Source organism: Paroedura picta, chromosome 1 (assembly GCF_049243985.1).
Source record: "Paroedura picta isolate Pp20150507F chromosome 1, Ppicta_v3.0, whole genome shotgun sequence".
In the NCBI taxonomy this organism is placed as follows: domain Eukaryota; kingdom Metazoa; phylum Chordata; class Lepidosauria; order Squamata; family Gekkonidae; genus Paroedura; species Paroedura picta.
This window is the reverse complement of record NC_135369.1, coordinates 19,705,724-19,733,723: the sequence shown is the minus strand read 5'-3', so window position 1 is coordinate 19,733,723 and position 28,000 is coordinate 19,705,724. Positions and strand designations below refer to the sequence as shown.

The 28,000-nt window shown below is 49.4% G+C and overlaps 1 protein-coding gene and 1 long non-coding RNA gene across 6 annotated transcripts; one reads left to right on the top strand and one right to left on the bottom strand.

Moving 5' to 3' along the window:
- Positions 1–1,471: 1,471 nt before the first annotated feature.
- LOC143831786 (uncharacterized) lies at positions 1,472–5,147 on the bottom strand. The gene is made up of 2 exons (XR_013228967.1): positions 4,777–5,147; positions 1,472–3,153 (listed from the first exon to the last, which is right to left on the bottom strand). It is a non-coding gene; the product is annotated as an uncharacterized LOC143831786 (long non-coding RNA).
- On the top strand, positions 5,051–27,685 carry SLC25A44 (solute carrier family 25 member 44). 5 transcript variants are annotated; one of them, XR_013228966.1, is made up of 4 exons: positions 5,051–5,203; positions 16,634–17,267; positions 20,671–20,793; positions 24,492–24,538. XR_013228966.1 is itself a non-coding variant. In XM_077325186.1 (4 exons), the coding sequence occupies exons 1-4, from the start codon at positions 5,171–5,173 to the stop codon at positions 24,681–24,683; spliced, it is 987 nt and encodes a 328-aa protein (XP_077181301.1). In that variant the 5' UTR covers positions 5,053–5,170; the 3' UTR covers positions 24,684–27,685. The 5 variants fall into 5 exon arrangements, 4 of the variants coding, with proteins under 4 accessions (XP_077181301.1, XP_077181320.1, XP_077181331.1 ...); XM_077325186.1 differs by having other exon boundaries at positions 5,053–5,203; positions 20,666–20,793; positions 24,492–27,685; XM_077325205.1 differs by lacking the exon at positions 5,051–5,203 and adding an exon at positions 5,276–5,441 and having other exon boundaries at positions 20,666–20,793; positions 24,492–27,685.
- The last annotated feature ends 315 nt before the right edge of the window (positions 27,686–28,000 follow it).

Here is a 28,000-nt window from a genome sequence, read left to right as displayed (position 1 = left end):
CCCCCATCTTGGACGAGACACAGCAACGAAACCTCCTTCAGCTCTCACTTAGGAGGGTAGAGGGAATCTCCAGCTTCATTTCCCCTTTATTGGAGAGAGTTAAATTTGCACCAGTTTGGTATTTTGACCTTTTCAGTCCATGTTGTTTATAATTTTTTTTAAAGATGTAAATCTTTGTTGCATTTATACATGCTATTTTTATTAAAAAAAATTGATGTCTGTACGATAATCCGATTATTGCATTCGAGTTTAAGCAGATGATTCTTGGGTTGTGGGTGGGGGGCCTCAACTTTTTCTTCCTCCTGTTCCACAAAGGTTGGAAACAGGTGGAGGCCATTCCCATAGGCCACCTTTTCCACAAGCAGGTGCATATACCTGTTTCTTGCAGCTCCCATCTTTGGCCACCGTTAGTCCTAACTCTTTGCCCAATGACTCGTGCATGGAGACACAGGGATTCCTGGCACTGCACTTTTATATACCCTTGACTGTTACTGCCCTCCCTTCTCCTGCAGCTTGGTGAGGCTGCTAAGAAGTCTCACATAGCCCCACCTTGCTCAGAGCTACAGCACCTCACTGACAGGAAGCAGCGATTAAGCCATTTGTCAGACGAGGTGTATCCGCACCTGGATGGCCCAGGCTAGCCTGATCTTTTCAGAACTTGGAAGCTAAGCAGGGTCAGCCCTGGTCAGTGTTCAGAAGGGAGACCACCCCCAAATACCACGTGACACGGAAGCAGGCACAGGGAAACCGCTTCTTGCCTTGAAAACCACAGAGAGGCTGTGACTCGATGGGTGGGGGAGAAGAGGTATGAGTATGTTCAAAAGAGCTGTGACCACCAAGGAATGTTCTAGAACCTGTTTGCCAAGCCTGGGTGACATTTCAGCATCACCACTAATTAATTAATTAATGTTTCTCTCTTTTTCTTCTCTCTTTCTTTGGATTTCTATACCTCCCATTCTTTACAGCTCTGGCCGGTTTACATGGAACATTATGAATTTTTTTACATGGAACATTATAATAATTTAATGATAATAATACTATAATTTCCTGTTCAGAGTGGCTAAATGTGTTTAAAGATCCTGGAACACAGGAAGGATGGTGATGAGGTTGCTGGGCTTCAGGCTTTGTTCTTGAGAGTGCTGAAATTCCAGGGCTGTCAGCTAGCCCGCCCCCTTGAAGTCTGTGGGAGAGGTTTGTGGGGACGCTCACGGTTCCTAGCGGAGTGCAGAAGCACTAGCCGTTATTTCTGCTATTCTGTTTGGGTATAACCAGGCCGTGTTACACAGAGCACCTGACACCTCTGTGCAACAGTCATCTTGTAAAGTACCTGCTCTGAGCAAGAGGAGATCCAAGGGGAAGCTGTGATGGGAGAGGGGAGCATTATCCCTGTGAGGAGGAAGGCATGCGCAACCACTGTTGTTTCATTTTACATTCTAAGAAAATATCCAATATTAAAAAAAAAACAACACCCTAGAGGCCTGAAGGTTTTATTCATCCGGATTCTGACACTTTGCCCCGATCCTATGGGGACCTAAAAAGGAGGTTAAAAACCTTCAAACTGCAGTCTTGCCATCCTGCCCTCTGCGCTGATAGTTTCTTGGTTTACATTTTCAACGTCCAGATTTAAAAGGAAATCATGAGCCAACACCTAATACGTATTCTGCAGGACACCCGTACTTTAAACCCTAGTTTCCATTTCACATAAAGGAAGTTTATGCATTTCTGACTCCCCAACCATATAGCAGCTATCAAGGGTAGGCTGGATGTTCTTTACATACCCCCTGACAACCTTGCTATTCTTGGACTTGCCACTGCCTGCCTCCCTCCCTTTCGGCAGCCACGTTCAACTGAGCTGAGGACTCAAGTTGGAGTCACATTAGAGCTTTGCTCTCTCCCTCAAGACTTAGAGGGGAGATGCATGATCTTGTTGAGCCTGTAAGCAATTTGGAGGGTTGGGGACAGGGCATAAGTGCTGCTGCAGTACGGCTGCTGTGGGTGGGGAAGCAAGGACAGTCCCAAACGACATGTGAACTCTTTCCACAAAGCCAGACACAGTCAAACAGGTGAGATGTTCAACCCGGCTTCATTATCTACAATGGGAACCCAACCTTTTCGAGCTTGTGAACTGTTCTGGAATTGGCACAGCATGAGGGCTGCTGCCACAAGCGGCAGAGCCAACCGCAGCCTGTTAGGGAGTGGGGGTGATGTGTAACTCCAACAGTAGCTCTTCAACATTTCAGGCAGAAGGCATGCTTAAACAGGCACAGGTTTACAAACATTTCCTTGTGTCTACGCACAGCTTATCTTTATTCACTCAGTGAGAGTTCTTTGTGCTGTGGTGTCAGCTGCTCCCCAAGCAATGGTTTAAAAAATCTCAGCCAATCAGAAGCCAGCTCCACCTACTTTCTAAAAACACTTGGCAGGCACCAGGAAAGGGGTTCGCGGGCACCATGGTGCCCACAGGTGCCATCTTGGGATCCTGTGGGGATCGAGGATGTCTGATGGAACTGCAACTTCTGCACAGGCAGCGAGATGATCCAGTGATAATATGTGGCCAAACTGCTGGCAGGGGCTCATGGGAATTGTAGTCCGTGGACATCTGAAGGACCACAGGTTGACTACCCCTGCTCACGAGAACTGCCAACTGCAACAACCCAAAAGACTCCGCAGACCAAAGCAAAAACCATGTTCCGGTCAACCGCATTGCAACTCATGCTCTAATCTGCACAAGACAGACTCAGTTCTTCTTGCAGCCACATCTCTGGGCAGATGCAAACTCTGACCGGCTGACACAGTTTCCTTCTTACTGGGAAACCCTTCCAAAATGCGGCCAGCCAGCAGCCAAGAATACTTCCTCGATCTGCTCCGTGTGCTCGTAAGATGTCATTGTAGCACTCGTGCATCATACCACTGGCCTCGCGATTGTTGCAGTACGCAGGTTTCAGGCTGCTGATCTTGTGTGTCTGAATCTTAGAACCAAGTTGAAATTTCTTAGCAGAATCACTGTGATGCTTCTGACAGTCTCAATAGCAAGTTTCTTCCAGTTTCAACAGCTGGCCCCAGTGAATGCAAATATTTCCCCTTCCAGGCCACAGCATGGTATTCCTCTTCCTGTTTGGCACTGTAAACATAAATCCCACTCATTTTGAGAATCTGCAAAAAACAGAAAAGAGGAGCTCGGAAAAATTGCTGGACCTGAATTACACATAAAGTTGCGGTGGATACAGCACACGACTTGGATTTCAGTCCACTCATTGTCCTAATTATGGCTGGACTTTGGGAGAGGAAGTCTGGAGTGCAGCCTCCAGCCTCTCAGCCTTGTGCCCAGGAGTCTCCACCTTTTGGGAAGTGTCACATGAGCTCCAGCCTCTTTTGAAGGGTTGCTTCCTATATGGCATGTTCCAGATGTGTTCTTCTCGTCATTAAGAAGTACAACACTACCTCAACCACCTCATGCCTGAACAAGCACATGGGATTTGCACATTTCCTACACTAGATTTGCCTGTCTCTTTCCAAATGAGAGTGGTCCTCATGCAACCTGAGTGGATCGATTCCTCTTCTCGCAGGATCGTGTTTTCAACAGGCCCCTCCTGCCTTTTTGTTCGCAACTTTTCGTAAACACTGTATATGCCAAATGGAAAGCAAGCTGTGACAATAATGATGTTATCTTTTCAGAATTACCCCCCATACCTTCGGTGTCTCAAGGTCAGTGTTGTCTCCTTTGTTTGGCAGAGGCTATCTAGCATCCCAGTCAGAGATCTTTGACAGCATCTATAACTTTTTAAACTGGAAATGCCGGTGATTGAATCTGGGATTTTCTGCATGCCAAGCAAATAATCTACCATTGAGCCACAGCCAGCGCCAAAGCTGGGTCTTCCCAACAGTCATGACTCTCACACCTTAGTTAGTTTATCTTCACAGAGGTTTTACAAAATTGCAATGGCAGGTAATCAGATGATGGTCTTATGACAGGTGGAAAGCTCCTGTCAGTGTCAAAAAATAATCACCCAACTGCAAGCAGTGAAGCTTATTATAGACACTCTTTTCCAGCTGACTTTCCTCGTTTTGTTCAACTTGCTTTCCTTCTGACCAAATGACTTTTGACCCTAAAATCGTGGTGGTCTCCAAGGCCCGACTGGCCTTGATTCGAAGTCTTCTACTGCAGTCCTTAAGTGGCTACCCTCTGAAATCTGCTTCCTTGTATTTGGCCTCCCTCAATTGTTACCTCACCCAACTGGATTATCGCCCGGACCTGTTGGCCTGCCAAATCTTCTGGAAATCTTCAGCCTCCAAGAACGTTACTCTTTTCTTGGAAATGGATAAACAATCTAATGGCAGCAAGCCAAGCCAAGCACTGAAGTCCAAACTATTCACTCTTCTTCCTTCCTACAGTTTGATTTCTAATTTCAGCTTTTATTTTTCCACCCTCAGATGGCAAGCATCAAAATATAGGTGCTAAGGTAGTAAAAAGTGTGGAGGCTTAAAGTTTTCTCCTAAATGCTGAGCATTATGGCACTTGCTTCTAGGAAACGAATCTTAGGTCTTTAGGCTGGGTTAGCAACGTAAAATTTCCAAAGCCCTTTGTTGGAACTCCGTGATTTAAAAGGCCTCAAGATCTCTGCTTTAGTTCTTATCTGTGCCTTCCCCTCCCCCTTAAGTCAAGGCAGATACCATAATGGAGCCTCCCTATCCAGGTGCAATGCACTTCAGTATCAAATAAGAGGGCGGGGACCCAGATGGCAAAAGCAACACAAAGCAGCCCACTGCACGACTTACACACTTTGCCCAAGCGGACCCCCTTGGCGCCCTGAGGAGGGAAGGCTCTGAAGGTAAGCGAGAAAGACGAAATTTCCAGTCGGCCTCCACACGACGAGCAAAATCCTGAATGGACAGGAATGCAGTGGCGAAGAATCTGCAATTTAACTCTTTTTAAAATTGAAAGGCGCCCTAGGCAGCATATGTCTATGGATACACCGCGGGGTCGCTCTATGCCTCCCCCATCTCTATGATGAAACCGCTCTATAACTTTGCATGGGTAGCCACACCGGGGAAACCCGGATGTCAGACCGGAAAAGAAAAAAAAAGCGCATGGGCTTCTCGCGGCTTCCAGTCCGCCTTTCCCAACTGCCTCCATCTTAGCTCCTGTCCGGAAGCGCGCGCGGCGGAGCGCATGGAAGCCGTCCTTGGCCTGCGGTGCCAGCACGTAAGATGGAGACGGAGGCGCTGAAGGGCGGGCGGCGATTGGCTCGGGCGAGGGGCCAAAAGGCTCCGCCCCTCCAGCGAGGGCTCCGCTCGGGCCTTGTGGGAGGAAGCGGGAGCGGGACAGAGCCGGGCCTGGCTTGGCGGGGGACGCCGGGGGCAGACGGCCCAGCCTGGGGCCAGAGGGAGAGCCGAGCCGCAGGGCAGGCAGGCAAGGGGAGGCGCCCAGCGGCCTCCTGCAGGTCAGCCAGGGAGAAGGGGCGGAGGGTGGCCCAAGGGACGGGCCCGTTATGGGGGGGGGGGGCTTCGGCTTGAAATGGGCCCGCGTTAAGGGCAGGGGGCAGCCCTCTAAGGGAGGGGGGATGGAGCCCCGGAGTACCATGCGGACTCCCACGCCAAGCCCCGCTTCTAATGGGCGGGAGGGAGGTTGAAATAGGGAGCTTGTGAGGAGGAGTGTGTTTGGGCCTGCCTGGAGCAAAACGATGTACTCAGCCCCGAGGCGGTCTGGAAATGCAGCTAATAAAGAAAGAAAGCAGGGAGGGGTGGTCAGCCATAGTAGATAAAGGTGGGGAGCTTTGCGGGAATACCCCCACGTTCATGAAGCTCCAAAGACTGGCTCCTGTTGAGTTGAGGAGGAGGATGAATGGGACTTCGCAAAATGAGAGGAGGAAGAGGAGTGGTATTGGGGTGCACAGTACATAAATTGGTTTTTCGTGAAGAGAAGGGAGTTCTGGTGAGTTTGTCGACGGGAGTGGAGTAGGCAGGGTGGCAGGTACCAGGGAACCTCAGTAGGACCTGCTGGGATGGATGAACGATCTTTTCTGATCAGAGGTGTGGTGGTGGTTTCAAATGTGGGGAAGATAATAAGTAGTTTGGAATTACACTTTTGAGAGGAGGTTTCTAGTGAAGGTAGGTCAGAAGATCATTAGGAGCAATTTGGGGCAAAGTGCCAATTGCTGTTACACACCAGTAATTAACTGTCTGTTAACCATGAACTGTTCTCTCTCTCTCTTTTTTAACTCTGCAGTTTAAGCTTGTTATTCATTTGCACGTTGTGCAACCCTGTGCTTGGCCTCAGGTTTACTGCATGATTACATATCCTGGTGTCATAGTCTGGGATTGCACAGCCTGTAAGGTTCACTTGAAAGGCCATTTTAAAACATGGATGGCCTGCATAAGCTGTGGGGAGGTCACAAGTTGGACAGACCTGCACAACTGAATCTAGGGTGAGGGACTTGTGCTGTGATCCTTTGAAGCAGTGGCTCTCAAGCTTCCTAATGCCACGACCCTTTAATACAGTTCCTCATGTTGTCATGACCCCCAACCATAAAATTATGCAAGTGTTCCTTCACAGAAATTAAACTGAAACTGACCAATGGCATGAAAATCCATTGTTCATGATCTGTAACCGCTCCATGGGAGCGGTATAAATAAAAGGATAAGGGGGGTAGGGGTGGGCCGTGTCCGTGATTGGCAAGGGGGTCCCTTTCCCCCAGGTGACAAGTCGGGAGGTGCTGTGCGCCTCCCGCCCCCCCCCCCCCACTTTGGCCGCCTTTGGGCACCTGCCGCCATTATGCGGCTGCCCGCCTACAAGGTAGGTCATAGGCCGCTGTGCTTCCCACCCCAGAACAACCCTCCCGTCCCCCCTCCCTGACGATACCCCACCCTCCCACAGACCCGGGGAGCATGCCGGATGCATTGCTGACATGGCAGCTGTGCTTCCCGAGTTGGGGGAATCCTCCTGAGGCCGTCCCCCTCCCCCACAATCGCCCGACCTCCCACGGACACGGGGAGCGTCCCTGACGCAGCGGCTGTGCTTCCCGGACCAGGGGAACCCTCCTGTGGCCATCACCCTCCCCTGCGATCCCCCGCCCAGCAATACAACCTCGGGGGGTTTCCTTGCCTTCCACCCATGTCGCACCCCCTCACAACTCGGGCCCCCCTCACCTGCTCAGTGGGCCCTTCACCTCCCAGCCCCCCTCCTTCCCCCCCCATCCTCTGTCCTTTGGCTTTCCTACCTTCCTTCCTTACCCTCTCTCTCTCCCTTCTAGCTCTCTCTCTCTCTGCCCCACACGCTGCCACTGTTCCCCCCACAAAGACCCACCCAACCACCCATCCCTACCCCAAACTCTTCCCCCGCGGCCCCCCCTTTCACCCACCCAGTGGGCCCTTTACCCCCCTCCTCCCTCCTGCTTGATCCCTTTCCTCCCTCCCTTCCTCTGTATCTCACTTTCTCTCCCTCCTGCCTCTCTCTCTCCCTCCCTTCCTTCCTTCCTCTGTATCTCTCTCTCCCTCCCTCTCTTTTCCTTCCTTCCTTCCTTACTTCCTTCCTTCATTTCTCTCTCTCCTTTCTTGCTCCTTTCCATCCATTTCTCTTCTGCCTTTCTCCCATTCTATCTCCCATCACTTACTCTCCTTTCTCCCCTTCTCTCTCTCTCACTTTCTTTCTCTCTCCCTCTCTCTCTCCTTCTATGCCTGCCTGCTGCCTTCCTTCCTCTCCTCCTTCCTGGGAGGGGGCCTGGCAACGGGGAGTGGGACTCCCGCACCCACCCACTGCCTGCTAGCGCCCGCTGTATCTCTTATACAGCGGGCTTGATTTCTAGTTTTATATAAATTCCCCCCCCCCCCGGGGTTTCTCAGTTCAGTTCTGACCCATCATGCTAACCTTGCTCTTTTCCGCTGTGCCAGACAGACGAACGCTCTATCTTGATCTACCCAACAAGGTTGTTGTGTGGATGGCACCTGGCCAAGCTGCTTATCCTTCCGCTTATTGTGCCGCGACCCCTGTGAAAGGTTGTTTGACCCCCCAAAGAGGTCCCGACCCCCAGATTGAGAACCATTGCTGTAGATTGTCTTGGGTTCCAGTTTTTGCCTTCAGGGAAGCTTTCTTTAAGTTGCTGCCTCTCAGCCTTCCCTCCCCCTCGTGCTGGTCCAGGTGATCAAAAAGTCAACCTCCTTGTACAGGATCGACAGGTACAGAATCTGGTTCCTGCCTCTCAAGTTTAAACAGAATGTGGTAGCTTCTTGCTTCTTCCAGTTTCCTTCCGCGGTGTGTGGCTTGTTGAAAGAAACCGGTTAAATTTTGTGTTGTGCAAGTGCATGCTTCTGTTTGTGGATTCCTGTCCCGGAGACATTATGCAAAGTGCTTCACTGACAGTTCTTGTGGAGTTTTTCAGTGGTGAGCAGACAGCAACCAAAGGTCCTTGATTGAACAACCCTGCAGCTAAGTTGGTAGTAGAATTACACTGGCTTTGTTTTCCTTCCTATTTTCCCCTTGCGATAATTATGATTTTCACCTTTCAGGTTATGACCTTGTCATTTGATGGTACTCAGATTTCCCTCTTGCAAACTGGGGGTGGGGAGGGGACGACGGGACACTGTGTGCCCACTTAGCAGATGACCTGCACTGATGGTGTAATATTGGATTTATGTTGAGAGTTGGGCAAAAAGTTTTAGAAGTTCAGATATTTGGCTCTCCTGATGCCCTGTGAGGAGCCCAGAGATGAGTTCAGAATTAAAATTAGAAGTTTGGGCTTCTGTTTCAGCTTGTTTAGCCTCCTTCTATCCCTTTCAAGAGCTGGGCAGAGGGTGGTAAGACCCTGGCTGTGCCCTGCTTTGGATGTGACCCAACCTCTCATTCTTGGACTTCTTCTCTCATCCAGAGCACAAAAGGCAGAGCTTCATTGGCCAAAGAAGCACGTCCAGCCTGAGCTGCAGCTCCTTGTAAATATGAGCTCGGCAAGTATGCTAAAATGGGGGTGAAAACACACCTATCTTTCTGCATTTCTTTGACCTTTTTAATACCCAGAATGCCATATAGTAGACAAACTATCCCAAACCAATGCAGAAAGCGGCATAAATTTCATGAAACAAAACTGAAAATCAACAGAAATTGATTGGTATAAACAAGTAAAAGAAAGTGGATACAGGGAATCTTTTAACTTCTTAGAAGGGCAAGCTTATATAAAATAAAAGAACAGCAAGACTTTCACGATATACGTTTTCAAGAGTCAAAGCTCCCGTTGTCAGAGGTGAGGAATTGGTGCTTTGACCCCAGAAATCTTGTTCGTCTTTAAATCACTACTGGATGTGAAGCTTGCTCTTTTACTGCAGACCGACCTGAAACTTTCATTCCTTAGAATACTAGATGTTCAGATGCCCAAATAAGCTGGTGAAGAGTGGATTCATAGCAGACTAAATGATACATTAATTCATTTATTTGAATATTACTTTTGCACCCCACTTTTCTCTGCAGAGGCTTATAACTTCTTTCCCTCTTCCATTTTATCTTCACAACAGCCCTGTAAGGTAGTTAAGGTTGAAGAGTGCATAACTGGCCTAAGCGGTTTAGAATGCTTTTGGTTTGCTTATGAGTTCGATGTCTTAGGTGACTAATGATCCCAGATCCGTTTAATGGTAGCGGTCAGGCCAGTAGAACTAGTTCTGTGTCTAATCGCTTTCAGGGACTTATACTTGCAAGCCCATTAAAAAGCAGTTTTGTATTACTCTCAAAGTTGGCAAATGTGTAGCATAAAGACTTTACCACTTCAGGAGCACAAAGCACTTTCTCAGTTGACAGAAAGATATACATAGAATGGAAGAAGAGAAGGCCAAAAAGTCCAGCGGTCCAGGAGTTGGAGAAGAGAAGCTGGTATTTTGTACCCTGCTTTTTACTACCTGAAGGAGACTCAAAGCGGCTTATAGCCCCTTCCCTTCCTGTCCCTGTGATGTAGGTAAGACAGAGAGGGCTTTGAGAGGAATTGTGACTGGCCCAAAGTCACTCAGCTGCCTGCATGTGGAGGAAGAGTGGGAGAATCAAACCCAGCTCTCCAGATCAGAGGCCACCACTCTTAACCACTACACCAAGCTGGCACAGTACTGTGCAGAGGACACATGCAAACAAGGCAAAGTCAGTGCTGTAAACAGTCCTATCAAATGCAAGGTAAGTCGCTTGCAGTTGATCTAGCCACTCCCAGTTTCTGGAGCCCCAGTGTTATTTGCAAGGTAAAAAGGTAAAGGTATCCCCTGTGCAAGCACCGAGTCATGTCTGACCCTTGCGGTGACACCCTTTAGCGTTTTCATGGCAGACTCAATACAGGCTGGTTTGCCATTCCCTTCCCCAGTCATTACCGTTTACCCCCCCCCCCCAGCAAGCTGGGTACTCATTTTACTGACCTCGCAAGGATGGAAGGCTGAGTCAACCTTGAGCCAGCTGCTGGGATTGATCTCCCAGCCTCATGGGCAAAGCTTTCAGACTGCATGTCTGCTGCCTTACCACTCTGCGCCACAAGAGGCTCTTTTTGCAAGTGCGTTCCAGATTGGAGGCTTCATGCTGAAGTTCCCTGGAGAGCCAGTTTGGTGTAGTGGTTAGGAGTGCGGACTTCTAATCTGGCATGCCGGGTTCGATTCTGCACTCCCCCATATGCAGCCAGCTGGGTGACCTTGGGCTCACTACAGCACTGATAAAACTGTTCTGACTGAGCAGTAATATCAGGGCTCTCAGCCTCACCCACCTCACAGGGTGTCTGTTGTGGGGAGAAGAAAGGGAAGGGGATTGTAAGCCGCTTTGAGCCTCCTTTGAGTAGAGAAAAGTAGCATATAGAACCAACTCTTCTTCCTCCTCTTTTCTTCTTCTTCTTTTGAAACTTCTTTGCTGAGGAATGGCAGCTTTAAAGTTTTTCCAGGGAGGCTGGGCTGCTGCATCTTTGTTGCCATTTATATTTGCATCTGGTTTGCACCCTGGTTTCTCTTGTGTACGGTCAGGTAGCTCGGCCTTAGTTAATTGAATCAGGGTTTGTTGCAGTGGCCTGGGAGAGCAGGTTTCTATATATTCATTCATTTTTACAATGGTTCGTCTAAGCAAGGTCTTCTGCAGGTGCCGTCCTGCGAATGGGCAAGATCAACAACTCTCTGCACACGTGCTTCTGCAATTCCCATCCCTACCTTATGGAAAGGCCAGCGTAAGGAGGTCAGGAAGGGTCCCACCCTCCTAGCCTTCCTCAGCCTATGCAGAACTGGATTATTCAAGAAGGCAATAGGATTGCACTGCCTTGAGCACTAATTCAGAATTACTGGGATACATCATAAGGGGCTGTGGTCTCTACGGCTGTGTTGAGCACGCTGAGACTAGGAGGCTGCTGTGTAATCTTTGTCACTTGAATACGGACACTTTGCTTCTGCTTTTGGATTTCTGATTGGTTTGACAACCCCGTTTCCTGAACATCCCGTCCTGTTGATTGCATTGACTTGCTCTGCGTAATCCGCCTTGGGTCCAGTGAGGATTCTATGTCATGCTTAACACTCATGTCTGCATCCAGATTTCTGCAAACCCAGTCCTATGACATGGGGGTAGTCGCACTGCGGCCCTCCAGATGTCCATGGACTACAATTCCCATGAGCCCCTGCCAGCATTTGCTGGCAGGGGCTCATGGGAATTGTAGTCCATGGACATCTGGAGGGCCGCAGTTTGACTACCCCTCTTAGACAATGTAAGAAATGGTGTTCCATAATAATAATTAGAAATAAAATGCAGGGAAAGCAAGATACAACTGTGCAGCAACAGGTAATGCATTTTAGTAGTACAGTCCGTAGTTCTGTCTACTGAAGCCTCTTCCGAAATCATTCTGTCGTAATTCAGCACGGTCTCCTTGATAAAAATGCCTGTCTGAACTGTACAGTTTACATTGTTTCAGAAAGCCCAAAGACTTCCCCAGGCAGGCCATCTCATACATCATGCCAGAGGCAGTTCAAGGCTTCCTAGCATGGCTCAGGTGTTGGGTCTGTGCCGAAATCATTCAAATAGGCCTGGGAACAGAACAGAACTGGCATGCTTTGTTGGCATATGTATCACAGTGGCAACAGTGAACCGGGGAGAGTGTCTTGGGGGTCAGTCACCTCCATAATGTCCAAATTTCTTTTACTCCTTCCCCCATTTCCCAAGAAATCAGTTTCTCATACTCTTGTTAATTCCTTCATCTCCCCACTGATTTGGAACTTTTCGTCTTTCCTCCGGGATTGGGGGTCTCCATGATGGTTAGCCTCTGTCTAATAAATCCTGACCCCCTACCCTTGCATGTGGTGTCATAGAGTCAGAGCAGATAATCAGAGCTGTCAGGCAGAGCAGGTAATAAATGCCTCGAAGTGGACTAGTAACCTGACTCTGTAAAGAAGCATCATGGTAACTTCAGGAGGGTCCCAGGTTTGGTCTCAGGTAACAGGACTGGAAGGACTCTTCTCTGTCCATGCCCTAGGCTAGGAATGGGAAAACTGTGGCTCCCCACATGCCCATGGTCTACAATTCCCATGAGCACCTGCCAGCATCGCACTCACAGGTCCTCATGGGAATTGTAGTTCATGAACATCTAGAGAGCCATAGTTTGCCCACCCATGGCCTAGGAGAACTGCTGTTAGTCAGACTAAGCAGTAATGAGCCAGGTGGGTCAATGTGCTGAGCCAGTATAAAGCAGCTTCCTATGTTGGTGACTGAAGAATGGCACCCATTTGAGGAGAAACAGCGCATGCAGTGGAGCAAGGAGCTGGGATGGTGATGATAGCCGTGTGGGATACAGGGGGAATCTGCTGCAGGCCCTGCGGGAGCTTTCCGTATTCAACAGGCCCTGCAAAACAGAGTTATTCCACCAGGTCTTTGGTTGAGGCCAGGGCAGTGAGGAAGATCACTGGAAGATCAGGGTCCCCACCCCCACCCCGGGCTGGTGTTGGCACCTGGGCATTGCCAGCTAGGCCCCCTCTCCTCCCTGATAGTAGGTATTAGTCTTGGGCACGGGACTTGTGTTATTTATCTGTCGCCTGTTCGCTGTGTTATTTTTATACTGTATGTCCTTTTAATTAGAGTTTTAGTGGGATTTTTAATGAAGATCTTGTGACCTGCCCAGAGTCATTGTATAGTGGAGGGATATAAACAAACAAACAAATCTTTAACTGCTCTTGGGGAACGGATTAAATAATCAGTTAAGGGCACCTAAGGAGGGCCCTGTCCGTGATGAGGAAGGGTCCCGATAGGCTGCTTCCTCATGACTGACAATCAGAGAGCCCTCCGATTGTTGGGCCGGTGGCAAGGGACCAATTGCGAACTGCCTCCCGATCCGCCCCCCTTCCACCTTGCCTGCAGCCGCATGGCAGCCGCCATTCCCTCAGTCGCCTCACGCACGCCCAGTCGCTCCGTCGCCCTACGCCCAGAAGAAGAAGAGTTGGTTTTTATATGCCGCTTTTCCCTACCCGAAGGAGGCTCAAAGCGGCTTACAGTCGCCTTCCCATTCCTCTCCCCACAACAGACACCCTGTGGGGTGGGTGAGGCTGAGAGAGCGCTGATATCACTGCTCGGTCAGAACAGTTTTATCAGTGCCGTGGCGAGCCCAAAGTCACCCAGTTGGTTGCATGTGGGGGAGCGCAGAATCAAACCTGGCATGCCAGATTAGAAGTCCGCACTCCTAACCACTACACCAAACTGGCTCTCAGGTCCAAACTGGCGGCAGGTCCAGCCGCAGCGGACCTGCCGCCACTGCCTCCTCTGCCACAACTGGCCACGCCACGGCCGCCCGGGAGCAGCCCACGCCACCAACCAACGCAGTGCCCGCCTGCAGCGCCCGCTGCGCCTCCCACGACAACCCGCCCTGCCTGCCTTTGGAAACTCCAGCCACGCTTGCGCTGCCGCGGCAAAGCGCGCACACGTGTGCGCGTCATTTCTTCAACGAGGAATCCCCTGGGGGGGGCAGGGGCGAGCCTCACCCCGCTACTGCGGCGAAGGGCCCGGGGAGAGCCTCCCCACTGCCCACACAGTAAGCCGCGACCAGCCTGGGCTCTGGAGGGGGAGGGGCCACGGAGAGACACAGACGGAGATCTGGAATCTCCGGCCATGCTTGCGCCGCCGTGGCAACACTCGCACACGTCTGCGCGTCATTTCTTTCGACGAGGAATCCCCTGGGGGGCCAGGGGCGAGCCTCACCCCGATGACTCCGGCCGCTGTGGGGAAGGGCCCGGGGAGAGCCTCTCCGCCGCCCACACTGTAAGCCGCGACGAGCCCGGGGCCTGGAGGGGGGAGGGGCCACGGAGACACACAGACGGAGACAGACACAACTGGAGAGATACAGACAGTGTGAGAGAAACAGTCAGACACCAAAGAGAGAAGGACAGGGAACAAGGAAGGAAAATACGAGGGCAGGAAGGAGAGAGAGGGACATACCGGGCTGGGAGAAACACACGGAAAAGGACAGACAGTACCACAGATTGCCATGGATGGGAGACACACAGGAGATACAGCCATGACTGGGTGGGAGGATAGGGGGAAGCCAGACAGAAAGACAGGGAGCTGGGAGACTTTGACAGATCAAAGCAGAGACAGAGAGACGCAGACAGAAAGGAGATTCAGGAAGACAAGAAGCCAGCCACACTACAAGCTCCCACACTTGCTACCCCACCCTTCCTAGCACCTGTGGTCTTTACACATCGCTGTCCCTGCTCCCAGGGCTGGGGGAAGCCGCGCCCACTCTCTCCCCCCCTCACCTGCTGGGGCAACCGAGCGCAGGAGCCTTTCTTCTAGCGCCCGCTGTCTGGCAGCCACAGCAGGCTTAAATTCTGGTAAATAAATAAAATCAAGGAGCATGGCTTGAGGAATTTGCCCATCTTCCAAAAGCTGAGCTGCTGAACAGGTGTATGCTGGCGTTTTTGCTAGAATAGCCCTGGGAATTCTAGGGTGTGGCATTGAATGGGAGGGGCTATCTTTCCCCCAACCTTTGGGCACATTTGGTAATGCAGCAGGCTGCATAGCCAAGACTGGCCTGGCTCTTCAGAGCTTGGAACCTAGGCAGACTTGGCCATGGTTAGTACCTGATGGGAGACCACTAAGGGAGACGTAGGGTTGCCATGCAGAGACAGGCAGTGGCAAACCTTCTCGGAAACATTTCTTGCCCTGAAAACCCCAAAAGTCGGTAGTGAGATGATAGCACTTAATTATTAATTGTTTTATGATAATTTAAGGATAAGGATGCTCCTGCTTTGGGTGGTTTACAACCAGAGGACCCTGTGCTCCTCTTATAGAACTCTCTGTCTCTCACGATATAGGTTCACTCACTTGTTGCCTTGTTTGTTGGCTTCTGGAATTGCAAATAAAGCTGGCCTGAGCTTTCTGGTTCACTTTTCTGGTATATGGGGGTAGAGCTTGTATGAAGTCGCTCTTTAAATGCATTAATTGAATCCAGTTATTAGACATGTAGCTGATGTTTGCATTAATGTTACTTTCGATTTTAGCTGCCTCGGAAGTTCTGTGAACTGAGAAACTCGTGGAGTATAACTATTTGAAAGAAATGTCACCATGTGTAGATTTCTGAGTATTCTGCCGCTCAAAGCTCAGGGGTTGAATCCAGGCTGAATTTGCTAGTGGAGCCTCTGCCCCACACACTGCAGCCTGCTGACTTCTATGCAGTGCTGCCCTTGGGGGGGGGGCAGATAAGGGTCACTGAGGAGTTTCCATTAAGGGAAGGTTCCAATGGGAATGAGCAATTGATGGGAATTGCCAGTTTAGTCTGGATATAACCCAAAGTTGCAGCCCTCAAGGGCTGAGTTTCAATTTATTGTAGAGGGTTGTTTTTTGGGTTTTTTGTTTTGCCAACATTCAGATGTGGTGGTGTGAGATTCTATGAATTAGGGGTGGAAATTACAGTCGTAATAGTTCAGCAGTGGAATCAGCTGCCTAGGTGGTGAGCTTCCCCTCACTGAATGAACACTTATCAGGGATGCTCTAGGATGGGGTGGCCACACTGTGGCTCTCTAGATGTCCATGGACTATTATTCCCATGAGCCCCTGCCAGCATGCAGGGAAGTGTAGTCAGTGGACATCTGGACAGCCATGGTTTTGGCCACCCCAGCTCTGGATTGTCCTCCATTAAATAGGGGGTTGGGCTAGATGGCTCCTGCGTCCCCTTCCAGTGCTGTGATTCTACAAGTATGCTGGCTGTCATCTTCTCCCCCTCTTCTTCCAAATGGTCCCCATATAATTCCAGTCTTGGTCCCTCTACATCGGCTTCCTATTTCTTTGGGGTCACAAGTCAAGGGATTGACACTGACTTCTAAAGCTATCTGAAGGATTCCCAGGAGCCCCTGCAAGCCTATGAGAAACAAGTCTTCATTTCCGTTATATAGGCTATTACCCTGCTCAGTTGGAAGCAAACCACTAAATTATTCTGTGATGGACAACGGATGGTTCATGCCAAGTCTCAGTCTAAGAACCTATCCTGACAGGTCTTTAAAACCTGAGCAGAGAGTTTTCCTGGCAGTCCCTGCTTACATAAACGAGCATAGGTTTCTTGGTCTCACAGATATTGAAGTCGGTGAAGACGGAAACATTTGTGCAAATTCCTGTTTCTTTCCTTATTCACTTCCTTCTCCCTCGTTTATTCACTTCCTTCTCCCTCGTTTCCAGGCGGCCTCAGCCATGGAGGACAAGCGTAACATCCAGATCATTGAGTGGGAGGACCTGGACAAGAAGAAGTTCTACGTTTTCAGCGCCTGCCTGACCATGCTAATCCGGGTCAGCATGTACCCCTTCACGCTCATCCGGACGCGGCTGCAAGTCCAGAAGGGGAAGAGCCTTTACAGCGGGACCATAGATGCCTTCTTCAAGATCCGGAAGGCAGAAGGAGCAACGGGCTTCTATCGGGGCTTCTTGGTCAACACCTTCACCATGGTCTCGGGCCTGTGCTACATGACGACGTACGAGCTGACCCGCAAATACGTTTCCAACTACAACAACAACAACACGGTAAAGTCGGTGGTGGCCGGCGGCTCAGCGTCTCTGGTGGCCCAGACCATCACGGTGCCCATAGACGTGATCTCCCAGCACCTGATGATGCAGCGGAAAGGGAAGACCATGGGCCGGTTCAAGGTGCAGACCTACGAAGGCAAGCGCTTCCCAGTTTTTGGGCAGACGCGGGAAATCATTTCTCAGATCTTCAAAGCTGACGGGATAAAGGGCTTCTACCGGGGTTACGTGGCCTCCCTCCTCACCTACATTCCCAACAGCGCTGCCTGGTGGCCCTTCTACCACTTTTACGCAGGTAGGTGAAACCAAGAACCCAGCCTGTGTCATCCCCTTATAAGGGATTCCAGAGAACTCAGGCCGGATGTGAAAAAAATAAGAGGGGAGAAGCAGAGTTTTGTTTTTCAGGTCATGGTATTAAGAAGCCCTCTTCAGGCCAGCGTCTGAGTCATTTAATTAATTAATTAGATTTGGGTTTGTCACATTTCAGGGGCCCTAGAAGCAAGGCATAATAAACCACTTAAACTTCATAGCAGTGATTCTGCCCCCAGCCAAAGTCTAACTTCTGTGTTGTTGTTAGGAGCGAAGTCGTGTCCAAGCCATCGCGACCCCAAGGACAATGATCCCCCAGGCCTTCTTGTCCTCTACCATTCCCCAGAGTCCATTTAAGTTCACACCGACTGCTTCAGTGACTCCATCCAGCCACCTCATTCTCTGTCGTCCCCTTCTTATTTTGCCCTCAATCGCACCCAGCATTAGGCTCTTCTCCAGGGCGTCCTTCCTTCTCATGAGGTGGCCAAAGTATTTGAGTTTCATCTTCAGGATCTGGCCTTCTAAGGAGCAGTCAGGGCTGATCTCCTCTAGGACTGACCGGTTTGTTCGCCTTGCAGTCCAAGGGACTCGCAAGAGTCTTCTCCGGCACCAGAGTTCAAAAGTCTCAATTCTTAGACGCTCGGCCTTCCTTATTGTCCAACTTTCGCAGCCATACATTGCAACTAGTCTTGACTAGACGCAGTTTTGTAGGGTTCTGTAGGGTTACCCAATTTGGGTTGGAGAATTCCTGGAGATTTGCCGAAGAGAGGAAGAGCTCAGAGCAGTATTATGCCATAGAACCCACCCTCCAAAGCAAACATTTCTTCCAGGGGAGACAATCTATGTTGACCAGATATCAGTTGTTACTCCGGGAGCTCTCCATGCCCATCCCTAGCCAGGAGGAAGGTGAAAGCGCAGCCAGACTCACCCTCTGCGGGAGGACAGTGGCCTGCTTGTTGTCCTCTGCGCCTTGGTGACCTCCAGGTTAGGCTCCAGGAATATGTTCTTTGTGGGGCTGCCCATCCATTGGTCACAGGATGCTGCTTCCTGACTTGACGCCCACGACAGTGTATTTGAGTTCAGTCCCAAGATGTAGCTTTTATCCTCAGAGCAAGGGTGGCCAGTCTGTGGCTCTCCAGAAGTCCGTGGATTACAGCTGCTATGAGACCATGCCGGGGCAAGTACAGAGGCACTGGGATACCAATATGGCAAAAACAAATGTACAAAAATGACTGTTTATAGAGTCTTCAAACTTCCATTCTTCTTTATTCTTTTGTATAAAACTCAATGTGTTTTGCTCTTTGGCTTTATCAAGGGACTTAGAATCATAGAGTTGGAAGGGACCATACAGGCCATCTAGTCCAACCCCTTGCTCAACGCAGGATCAGCCCAGAACTTCAGTTTTCATATTTTGAAAAACAGCTTCGGTATAGAGAAGTATTCTCCTAACAGAGAGTAAGATAGTTTCAACAGTTGCTATTCGTAGCTAAGGGTGTTCCAGGAGTTCCACTGCCAGGGACTCATGGGAATTGTAGTCAATGGACGTCTAGAGAGCCACAGTATGGCCACCCCTGCTTAGAACTGTAAACAGCCAAGTTTGGGAAAGTCTTAAGGGAACACCTCCTCCTTGAAATTCACTATGTACCAGTGGGGCCCTGCTGCAGGTTCCACGCGATGTGGTCTCTAGACTAGTCTTTGCAAGGAGCAGGGCTGTTTGGTGTGGGGCTTCTCTTGCAGATCAGCCTCTCCCCTCCCTCCCCAGTGTTCAAGAAGCAGGTCAAGACAATGCAGTTCCTTTTGTTATATGCTTGATTCCTGCAGCTTTGGTTCAGCAATTGCATTTTGAGCGCATGTAACAGCCAAGGAGAACTTTAGTGATTCACAAGAACATAAGAGAGGCATGGTGTCATGGTTCACATTCCTCTGGGTTACCTTGGGCTAGTCACTGTACTCTTACAGCTGTTATTGCAGAGCAGTTCTCTCAGAGCTCTTGCCTACCTCACAAGGTGACTGTTGTGGGGAGTGGAAGGGAAAAGTGTTTGTATAACTGCGTTGGGACTCCTTCAGTGGGGTATTTAAAAAAAAAACAGCTCTTCTCTCCAACACTCTGTGTCACACCGTTGCTGACTTCACTATAGTCCAGGCCAGCCTAGGGGTCTTTGATGTTCTAGGAGGCCCATAATTCTTCTCCCCTCCCCACGTACTACCTGAGTGTGTGCAGAGCCATGGCCATGGCCACCCTGACCACTGTCAACTGTATCCTTTTCCTTCCTCCCTTGAATCGAGCTGCTGGTGGAATGCAGACTGGGCAAGCATGCCGTGAATGCCGAGGCTGCCAGTGATCATGCGATGCCCCGGGGTGGTGGAGCCTGGGGCTGCCTCTTGCTACAGCTAGTGCAGGATGTGCCCTGAGCCTCTTCTGGAGCCCCTGGCAATCACCAAGGTCTGCCTAATGCAGGGGTGGCCAAACTTTGGCTCTTTGGGTATTCATAGACCACAGTTCACATGAGCCCCTGCCGTGGGAAGTTTAGCCCATGAGCATCCGGAGAGCCAGTCTGGCCACCCGTGGCCTAATAGGTGAGCTGTCTTTTGGGAGACCACGGGATGTTTCTCTGCAGCAAAGTACAAATCGCTCTGTGGTGCATCAGGACAATTTCTTGCCAGGGCAGTTTCAACACCCTTCATGAGCCCCCACCCCACAGATCACAAGATGATCTAGCAGCTCTCTGTCTAGGCAAGACAAGAACGACATTTTAACAAAATAGTCCATTGTCATTTGACCTGCTTATGCTACGGACAGGGTAAAATAGCACCCTCTGGCGGCTAGATGTGTTATTCCATGATGCCTTCCAAGACCTGTTCCTGCCTGAAGATAGTAAAACAACGCAGGATCAACTGGTGGGCTGTGTGCAAGTTGTTTACCTAAACTTTTCTTCAAGCAGTGTGTTAAGCAGGGAAAGAACATGAAGGGAGGGACTGGGAGCTTGTGCTGGGCACAGTGGAGCCCCTGGGCATGTGGAAGAGGCTGTTAACAGATTTGCAAGGGGATCATGGTGACTGGTTGAAGCTAGGTACGGTGGGACAGCGGCTGAGAATTGTTCCCTGAGATGCTAATATTCCCTTACCGAATCTGCTCAAGGTCTGTCTAAGCCAGGGGTAGTCAAACTGCATTCACTGGCAGGGGCTCCTGGGAATTGTAGTTCATGGACATCTGGAGGGCCACAGTTTGACTACCCCTGGTCTAAGCTGTCAGTCAGAGGCTTCCGGGACGCCCCCCAGCAGGTGTGAGGACAACAGTCCTTCCCTGGTCCTTATCCCCAGCATCTGCTGCTCCCTGGTGCTTCATGCTGGTATCCATAACTTGACACTCTCTCCTGTTCCCAGAACAGCTTTCTAACATCGTGCCCACAGACTGCCCACACCTGATCATCCAAGCCGTATCGGGGCCACTGGCAGCTGCCACGGCTTCCACCCTCACCAACCCCATGGACGTCATCCGGACTCGCGTGCAGGTAAGAGTTGCTGTAGCCGGGTGGCTCCATCGGCTGAGGCTTTGTCACAGGCCACAGGCCCTGTAGCTCACGTTCTCATTTTGTGTTTGCCACAGAATCCACCTGGTCTGTGCCTGTTTTGAGAGATTAGGGTGACATCAATACACGCTCCCCTTCAGATCACCACGCTGGTTTCTCATCTCCTTCTGTACCTTTTTCTTTCCAGTTCATGTTCTTCATAACCTGATCGTGTTTTGGGTTTTTTTGGGTTTTTTTGTAGAGGCGGTATCTAATCTCAGTAATAAAGAGGTTGCTTTGTAGGCCAGTCTCAGGGATTCTGGCTGTGGTTAAAAGGATCTCAGCATAACTTGGGATGGCCTAAACAAAGGGTGACCAAATTGTGGCTCTCCAGATGTCCATGGACTATAATTCCCTGCCCCCCCCCCCCCTGACCGAGACTGAAAGCAGTTTCATGTGTTATTGGGGAAGGAGCCACATTTTAGAGGCAGAGCACATGTGCCTGCTGAAGGAAGTCCTTGATTTCTTTCCTGGTGCCCTTAGCTCAGACTCAGGAGAAGCAAGGCAGGGGCCAAACCAGGGAGCTCCTATTGAAGCTGGCTAGGGAACTAATTGGGTCAGCAGCATAACTCCTGTGGCAGCTTTAGAAGATACATACAGTTGTTCTGTTCTCTCATTCTGATCTATTACTTTGCCTAGTTTTCCCTCCTGTTTGACCCCCATTAATCCAAAAAGCCTCCTGTCCCCTTAAATAGAAGAAAAGAAGCAGAAGAGTTGGTTCTTATATGCCGCTTTTCTCTACCCAAAGGAGGCTTACCTTTCCTCTCCCCGCAACAGATACCCTGGAGGTGGGTGAGGCTAAGAGAGACCTCAGTCAGAACAGCTTTATCAGTGCCGTGACGAGCCCAAGGGAAGAAGAAGAAGAGTTGATTCTTATATGAAGCTTTTCCCTACCCGAAGGAGGCTCAAAGCGGCTTACAGTCACCTTCTCTTTCCTCTCCTCACAACAGACACCCTGTGGGGTGGGTGAGGCTGAGAGAGCCCTGATATCACTGCCCGGTCAGAACAGTTTTATCAGCACTGTGGTGAGCCCGAGGTCACCCAGCTGGTTGCATGTGGGGGAGCACAGAATCGAACCTGGCATGCCAGATTAGAAGTCCGTGCTCCTAACCACTCCAAAAAGTGGCTCTCTCTGCTCCACCTTTCTCACTGCAGCTTTTGCCTCTCATTCACTTCCGGAGCAGTTCCATCTTTCCTTTCAAACCAGACGATTCTCTGACATTAAGCTCTGTGCATAAAAGGCCATCAGAGCAGATTTGCGCGGTTCTAATGGCTTAATCTATGCTATTTTGAACCAGTAGTCGAAAGATCAGGACAGAAACATGTTGCAGCACTTTGTTCCCATGCTTCTGTCACCCTCCAAGTGTCGTGTGGTTTTCCTGGTGGGACTTCCTTCTGGTCTCATCAGTCAGGCCTGGTTGTGGTTCTTGAGTTGAGTGCTCTCTGCATTGGTTGTTCAGAGAAGCATTTTTCTGCCTGAGAAGGTCCAGAGAACTTTAATGCAGCTGTGAAAAGGGGGGGGGGAGGGGGGAGGTAGTGGCTGTGATTTTTCTCCAGAACAAAGAAGAGAGGTCTGGTATTAATTATTAATTTATTAATTAATTAATTGTTTTATATACCGCCCTTCCCGAAGGCTCAGGGCAGTTTACATGAAACGGGACCAATACAGTTAGCTCAGTTTATAGTGATGGGGTAACAACAGTAACAGTAACAGTAACAGTAACAACAAGATAATGATAGTAATAAACATTGTAGGACAGTAGAATACTGGAAACATTGATTAACTCGTACTGAGGCCCAGTGGTTTGGGCAGAGCTGTAATGATTGTCGGAGGGAGGCTTGGGGGGCCAGTGGGAAGCGGAGGTTCGGATCAACCTCAACCAAATGCCTGGCGGAGGAGCTCCCTTTTGCAGGCCCTGCGGAACTGTTCAAGTTCCGTCAGGGCCCTGATCTCCTCTGGGAGCTCGTTCTACCAGGTGGGGGCCAGAATGGAGAAAGCTCTGGCCCTGGTTGAGGTCAAGCGGGCTTCCTTGGGGCCAGGGATCACCAGGAAGTTGGAACTGGTGGAGTGCAAGGCTCTTTGAGGGGTGCAGGCAGAGAGGCAATCCTTTAGGTATACTGAGCCCAGACCATGTGTGGCCTTAAAGGTGATAACCAAAACTTTAAGCCTGATCCGGAATTCATAGAATCATAGAGTTGGAAGGGGCCATACAGGCCATCTAGTCCAACCCCCTGCTCAACGCAGGATCAGCCCAAAGCATCCTAAAGCAGAATTAAACAGGCAGAATGCTCATGGGTGTAGCATTGGCACGCTGTGTGTCCAAATAAGGATGCAGTTCGATTACAGCCTTACCAGCTCAAATTCATCAGCTGCTTCTGGACTGTAGTACTTTTTCTTTCATATATTCCCACCCTGCCCCCCCCCCCCCAATTCCAAATCATTCCCAGTACATACAGACTAGTCCATCAAGAAGGAGTCTAGCCTAACCTCTTTCCTGACATTCTGGCTTCCTCTAGCCAGGTATTTTTATGGACTAGCTTTCTTTAGTGCAGTTCCCCCCCATCTCAAATAGCACAGCCCCCATATAGGTTTGCTACCTCCTACTGAGGCTTGTGTGTGCTTGCATTTACCCCTCTCCGTCTTTTCTTTCCAGTGTTGTCCCATGCTGTCCTAGTGTACACTTGGGGCAGGTTAATGGATGCTGGGTTTTGGTTTTAAGTGGCTGTCAAGCACCGTGTATTATGCTCATTGTGTTCTTAATGGGAAGAGTCCTCTCTTTGTCAGACCTCAATGCTGTGCAGGGACACAGGCAGCTTCTCATGTGCACAGAGCCCAGACCAGGAGCCAGGGAACCGGCCCAGGCTCCTTCTGCCAGCGACAACACACACCAGCTCTGCTCCTTAGCTGGTGAGGAAGAACAGGATTGTCCCTGTAGCTAAAGGTGCCGCTGAAGCACTGTATCCATAAGGATGGTCCCCCAGCCCCGGATCAGGTTGGATGCCTGTTGCTTCTTTGTGTTGTGCTGTGTTCCTGAAGCACTCCAGGCATCTCCGATGTCCTGCAAAACATGGAAGAGCTGCAACGTAGGGCTTTGAGGGGCTCCGAATCCTTGTAATGTCAGGCACAAGAATCTCCTGCTCCTCTGTAAGAGGCAGGGCCAAGACTACAAATTCTGTGGGCTGCCAAAGCCGGTTGAGTGCTTTATAGGTCAGAATCTTGAGCAAGCCCCAAATACAATTGCTTTTTGCTGTTCAGTTCTAGGAAGGAATGCAGCCTTAAAACTAGGTAAGATAAGATCCAGGCATATCTTTATCTTGATAGAACTGATTCTGGCCTATGAGTAAACCCAATGTTTCCCACATTTTTCTACTGTTCCATGTTGCTTGCTGTTTCACTTCATTATTGTTAATCTAAGTTATCTGAATTGTTCTGTTTTATGTGAACCGCCCTGAGCCTTCAGGGAGCGTGGTATATAAATATAATAAATAAATAAAATATCCAGTTACCTTGTAGAATTAACATGCAATGGCATCATGATTGCAGAATGCCCAACAGTCTACTGAAACGACCCGTAATCCATCTAGTCCTTCATGCTGCTTCAAAGCAAGCATCTCTGACGGTGTTTTTCTTTCCTCCCAAGGTGGAAGGCAAGAGCTCCATCATTCTCACTTTCAGGCAGCTGATAGCGGAGGAAGGGCCCTGGGGCCTCATGAAAGGCCTCTCAGCCCGCATCATCTTGGCCACCCCTTCCACCATCGTCATCGTGGTGGGGTACGAGATGCTGAAGAAGCTGAGCCTCCGTCCAGAGCTGGTGGACTCCAGGCATTGGTAGCAGAACTGGACCTCTCCCACGGAATCTCTTAGACCACAGTCAAGGTTGGCCACCAAAAATAAGAGAGTCTGGTGGCTGGAGAACTCTCTCATACGTCCGCATGGGACTGTGGAGCATTTCAGCGCAAATGGTGGCATCAAGCATCTCTTCCCCTTACTCCAGTGTTGCTCCACTGCGTCCCTCTGGAGTGGTCCCAGCATTCTGCAAAGGAAGAAGCTACTGTAAAACTCTCAGACAGCTAAATGGTGTGCAAGCGAAATGCGGCACTCCTCCTGGTCCTACGATCTGTTCTGAAATTAGAAGACCTAACAATTGAAGCAGAGCACCGGTGTCCTCTCAGATTGGAATTTTATCCTTTTGCCAAATTTCCACAACTCAGAGTTAACTTCTCTTTCTGGAGCCCCGGCTGGGGAGTCTACCAGTCAGAACAGTAGACAGGAGATATTGAGTTGATGAAAGTCCTGTTTCCCTCCTGTCCCCAAATCTTCTAATATTTGAAGTCTTGAGATTATGGGGAAAGCACCGAGTGTTATTTTTTTAAGACGCTGCTTTGATATCTGGACAAGATTTGTATATATTAATTTTCCCCTCCTTTTGTATATTCTTGAAACCTTTCTTGCCAATCTTCCATTATCGAAGCAGTTGCTCATTTTTTTTTGGATGTGTCAAATGTGATTTTAAAGGACGTTCCCTTTTTAATCCATGCTAGCTGTGATGCAAAATCGTTCTGTGTGCATACATCTTCCGAGAGGAGGTTCTCTCAACAGAAAGTGCTCCGGTTGTACTGTAGCCTTTGCAATGGAAGTGTAATGGGGGGGGGACCCCCATGCTATAAAACACTTTTCCCCAAATTTTTCTTTTCCAAAGCACGAATAATTCTGATGATTCTCTCCTCGTGGTGGGCGTCATCTGAAAGGCAGGGTGTAGTTTTGCTGAAACGATTTGTAAAATATTGTGGGGTTTTTTTAACGTTCCTTGTATAAGTTATGTCTGCCGATTAATGAATGAGTGTTTTGTTTAACATATAGAAATGTGGGGGAAGGCAAATATTCCCTCCTCCCCTGGAGGTCAACAGCCCCCTTGGCTTGTTCAGCCTCTGGCTTGGAAGAGGTCAGGTTGAGTGACCATATCCTAGCAAACGGCCATTGGGTTAGAGAGGGAAGATGTGTGAGATCAGGCGTTTTGACTCGGTCCTTTCCAGCATTCATTCCACCCCTTCCTCTCCCATCTGAATATTGTCCACCTTCGTTGTCATGTGATGGAAGAAAATTTATTCACTTTCTTATACGGCGTGGGGTGGGGTGGGTGTCTCGGAAGGCAATGCCTGGTTGGTGATAACTCTCTGCATTTTTGTGGTTCTTGCGGCTGTAAGAATTAACAGATTCATTTACATTGGTTTACATGAGTGCCATAATTGGGAAGTAAGAGAAGGGGATTCCATGCCTACTGATCAAGTTCTTGAACATTGTTCTCTAAGTTGGCCCTATACGGAAATGTACAGCGTGTAAAAACCCAATTTGGTTTCAGTATGCAGTGGGCCACAGTTAAAATCTCTGCATCCTGCATGGTGGGCCCTACTCTTTTTGGAGGTGGCTGGCCTGGGCATGAGGTTGGAGGGTTTAAATAATAAAGCTCTTCTCTCTCCCCTACACAGGGAACATACAGCAGGGGAGGGGGGCCTGGCTTTGCTTTCTCCCCCAATCATGGTAGCTCTCTACATGGAGGGAAGCTTCTTTGTATCGAGGAGTTATTCAGGTCATTTGTGCCCTTGAAATGAGGCCACTGTGGTACAAGTTTAGCCCCCTATTCCAGTTCAGCCCCTTAGATTTAACGGTTGACGTGGAGAGTTTACATCTGTCACCTCACTCCATAAGTTATAGGGAATCTCCAGATTTGGCAGATACATGTTAGGCAGGCTCAGTCCTGGGTCTGAACAATTGAGGAGTCTCTTTGTGCCTGGAATCTCTGGACTATCCTGACAGCTTAAATTTGATTGATGCCTTGCTATTTTCCTTCACTAAAAAGAGTCGTTAACACAGTTTGCTCCTATCAGGAGGACACGTTTCCAGGCCTAAACAGCTTTCCTTGCATTATTGTTCAATTCCATAAATTCCTTATTTTAATTTTATTTAGGGATGGGATTTTTCCCCTCCCTCCAACCAGATTTTGGAGGCTTTCACTGGAGAAAACCTAGGTGGTGTCTTGTCTTGGTATTTTTTATTTTCACAGCAATGGGACAGATAAACGTTGAACAGTGCCGTCCTAAGCTGAGTCGCACCCATCTAAGTCCATTAGAAACAGTGGGAGTAGAGGGGTGTAACTCTGCTTAGGAGGGCACTGTCAACCCACTTAAAGGCCTGTCCTCTGGAAACCGGTAGTGGAAACAACACAAAGGTATGTTATTGCTGGATAGATCAGTTCTGATGAGAAAATTGTACTGGGTAGCTGATTCCCCCTCGTGCTAGTGCAGTGATGAGTAATTCACACCTGTGGTGTCTTTGTCTTTACCCAGTGAGTTTTCTCTTATGGCATCTTCAGCTCCGTGGACAACCCTCCTTCCCCCCCCCCCCCAATTCATGATCACTGAAACCGGGGGCTGAAATTTCATTCCATTCTTCCTCTAATCCTACTTGACAAATGCTCAGTGACGTGCTCTGAATTAATTTTTTTGTTTTGCTTCCAAGCGCTGGTACACAGAGAACCCTCGAGGAGCTCCGTTAAGATTGATCTCGGTGAGCTTGATTTACCTTAAAAGTGTTCCAAGCACGAGGGTGAAAGGGTTGAGTGAGGCATCCTTCAAGACACACTCAGAATGAGAATATTTGCCCGTCCGGGTCTGTCGATAAAAGGGAGTGAATTCCACACCATTTGTGCTACTTGGTGCCTGCTGTTTCGATAACGGAGTTTGAATGTATTTGTGTACATTTGGGGGGGGGGGTTCAATTTTGCACTGTAAGGCGTCTTTGAAGTGTAATTAAAGTTTTTATTATTTATTTACTTGACCTTTTTCCTGAATTATTTTTCTTTCACACGATGGGGGAAGGGGAGACAGGGCTTCTCCTGAACTCTAGGCCCTGCAGGGTTAACTGTGACACCCTACAGCTGCCATCTTAAGACTTTCTTAGGAATAAGCCCTGCGGAGCACCGTGGGACTGCCGTCCAAGTAAAGCAGAGTCATAGGACCATAAAAGTTAGAAGGGGCCATATAGGCCATCTAGTACTCAGTGCAAGTTCAGCCTAGATGTGCCTTTGGATTGGGCTGCCAGGTCAACTTTGGACTGCATTCCAGGCATTTCTCATAAGTAAAACTGATCCTA

Excerpts from the sequence above, each read along its gene's own strand:
- SLC25A44 (XM_077325195.1), top strand. The coding sequence starts at position 14,072 with ATGCTTGCGCCGCCGTGGCAACACTCGCACACGTCTGCGCGTCATTTC. Across the intron at positions 14,222-16,633 it reads GCCTCTCCGCCGCCCACACT|GCGGCCTCAGCCATGGAGGA; the intron begins GTAAGCCGCGAC and ends CCTCGTTTCCAG. Across the intron at positions 20,794-24,491 it reads TCATCCGGACTCGCGTGCAG|GTGGAAGGCAAGAGCTCCAT; the intron begins GTAAGAGTTGCT and ends TTTCCTCCCAAG.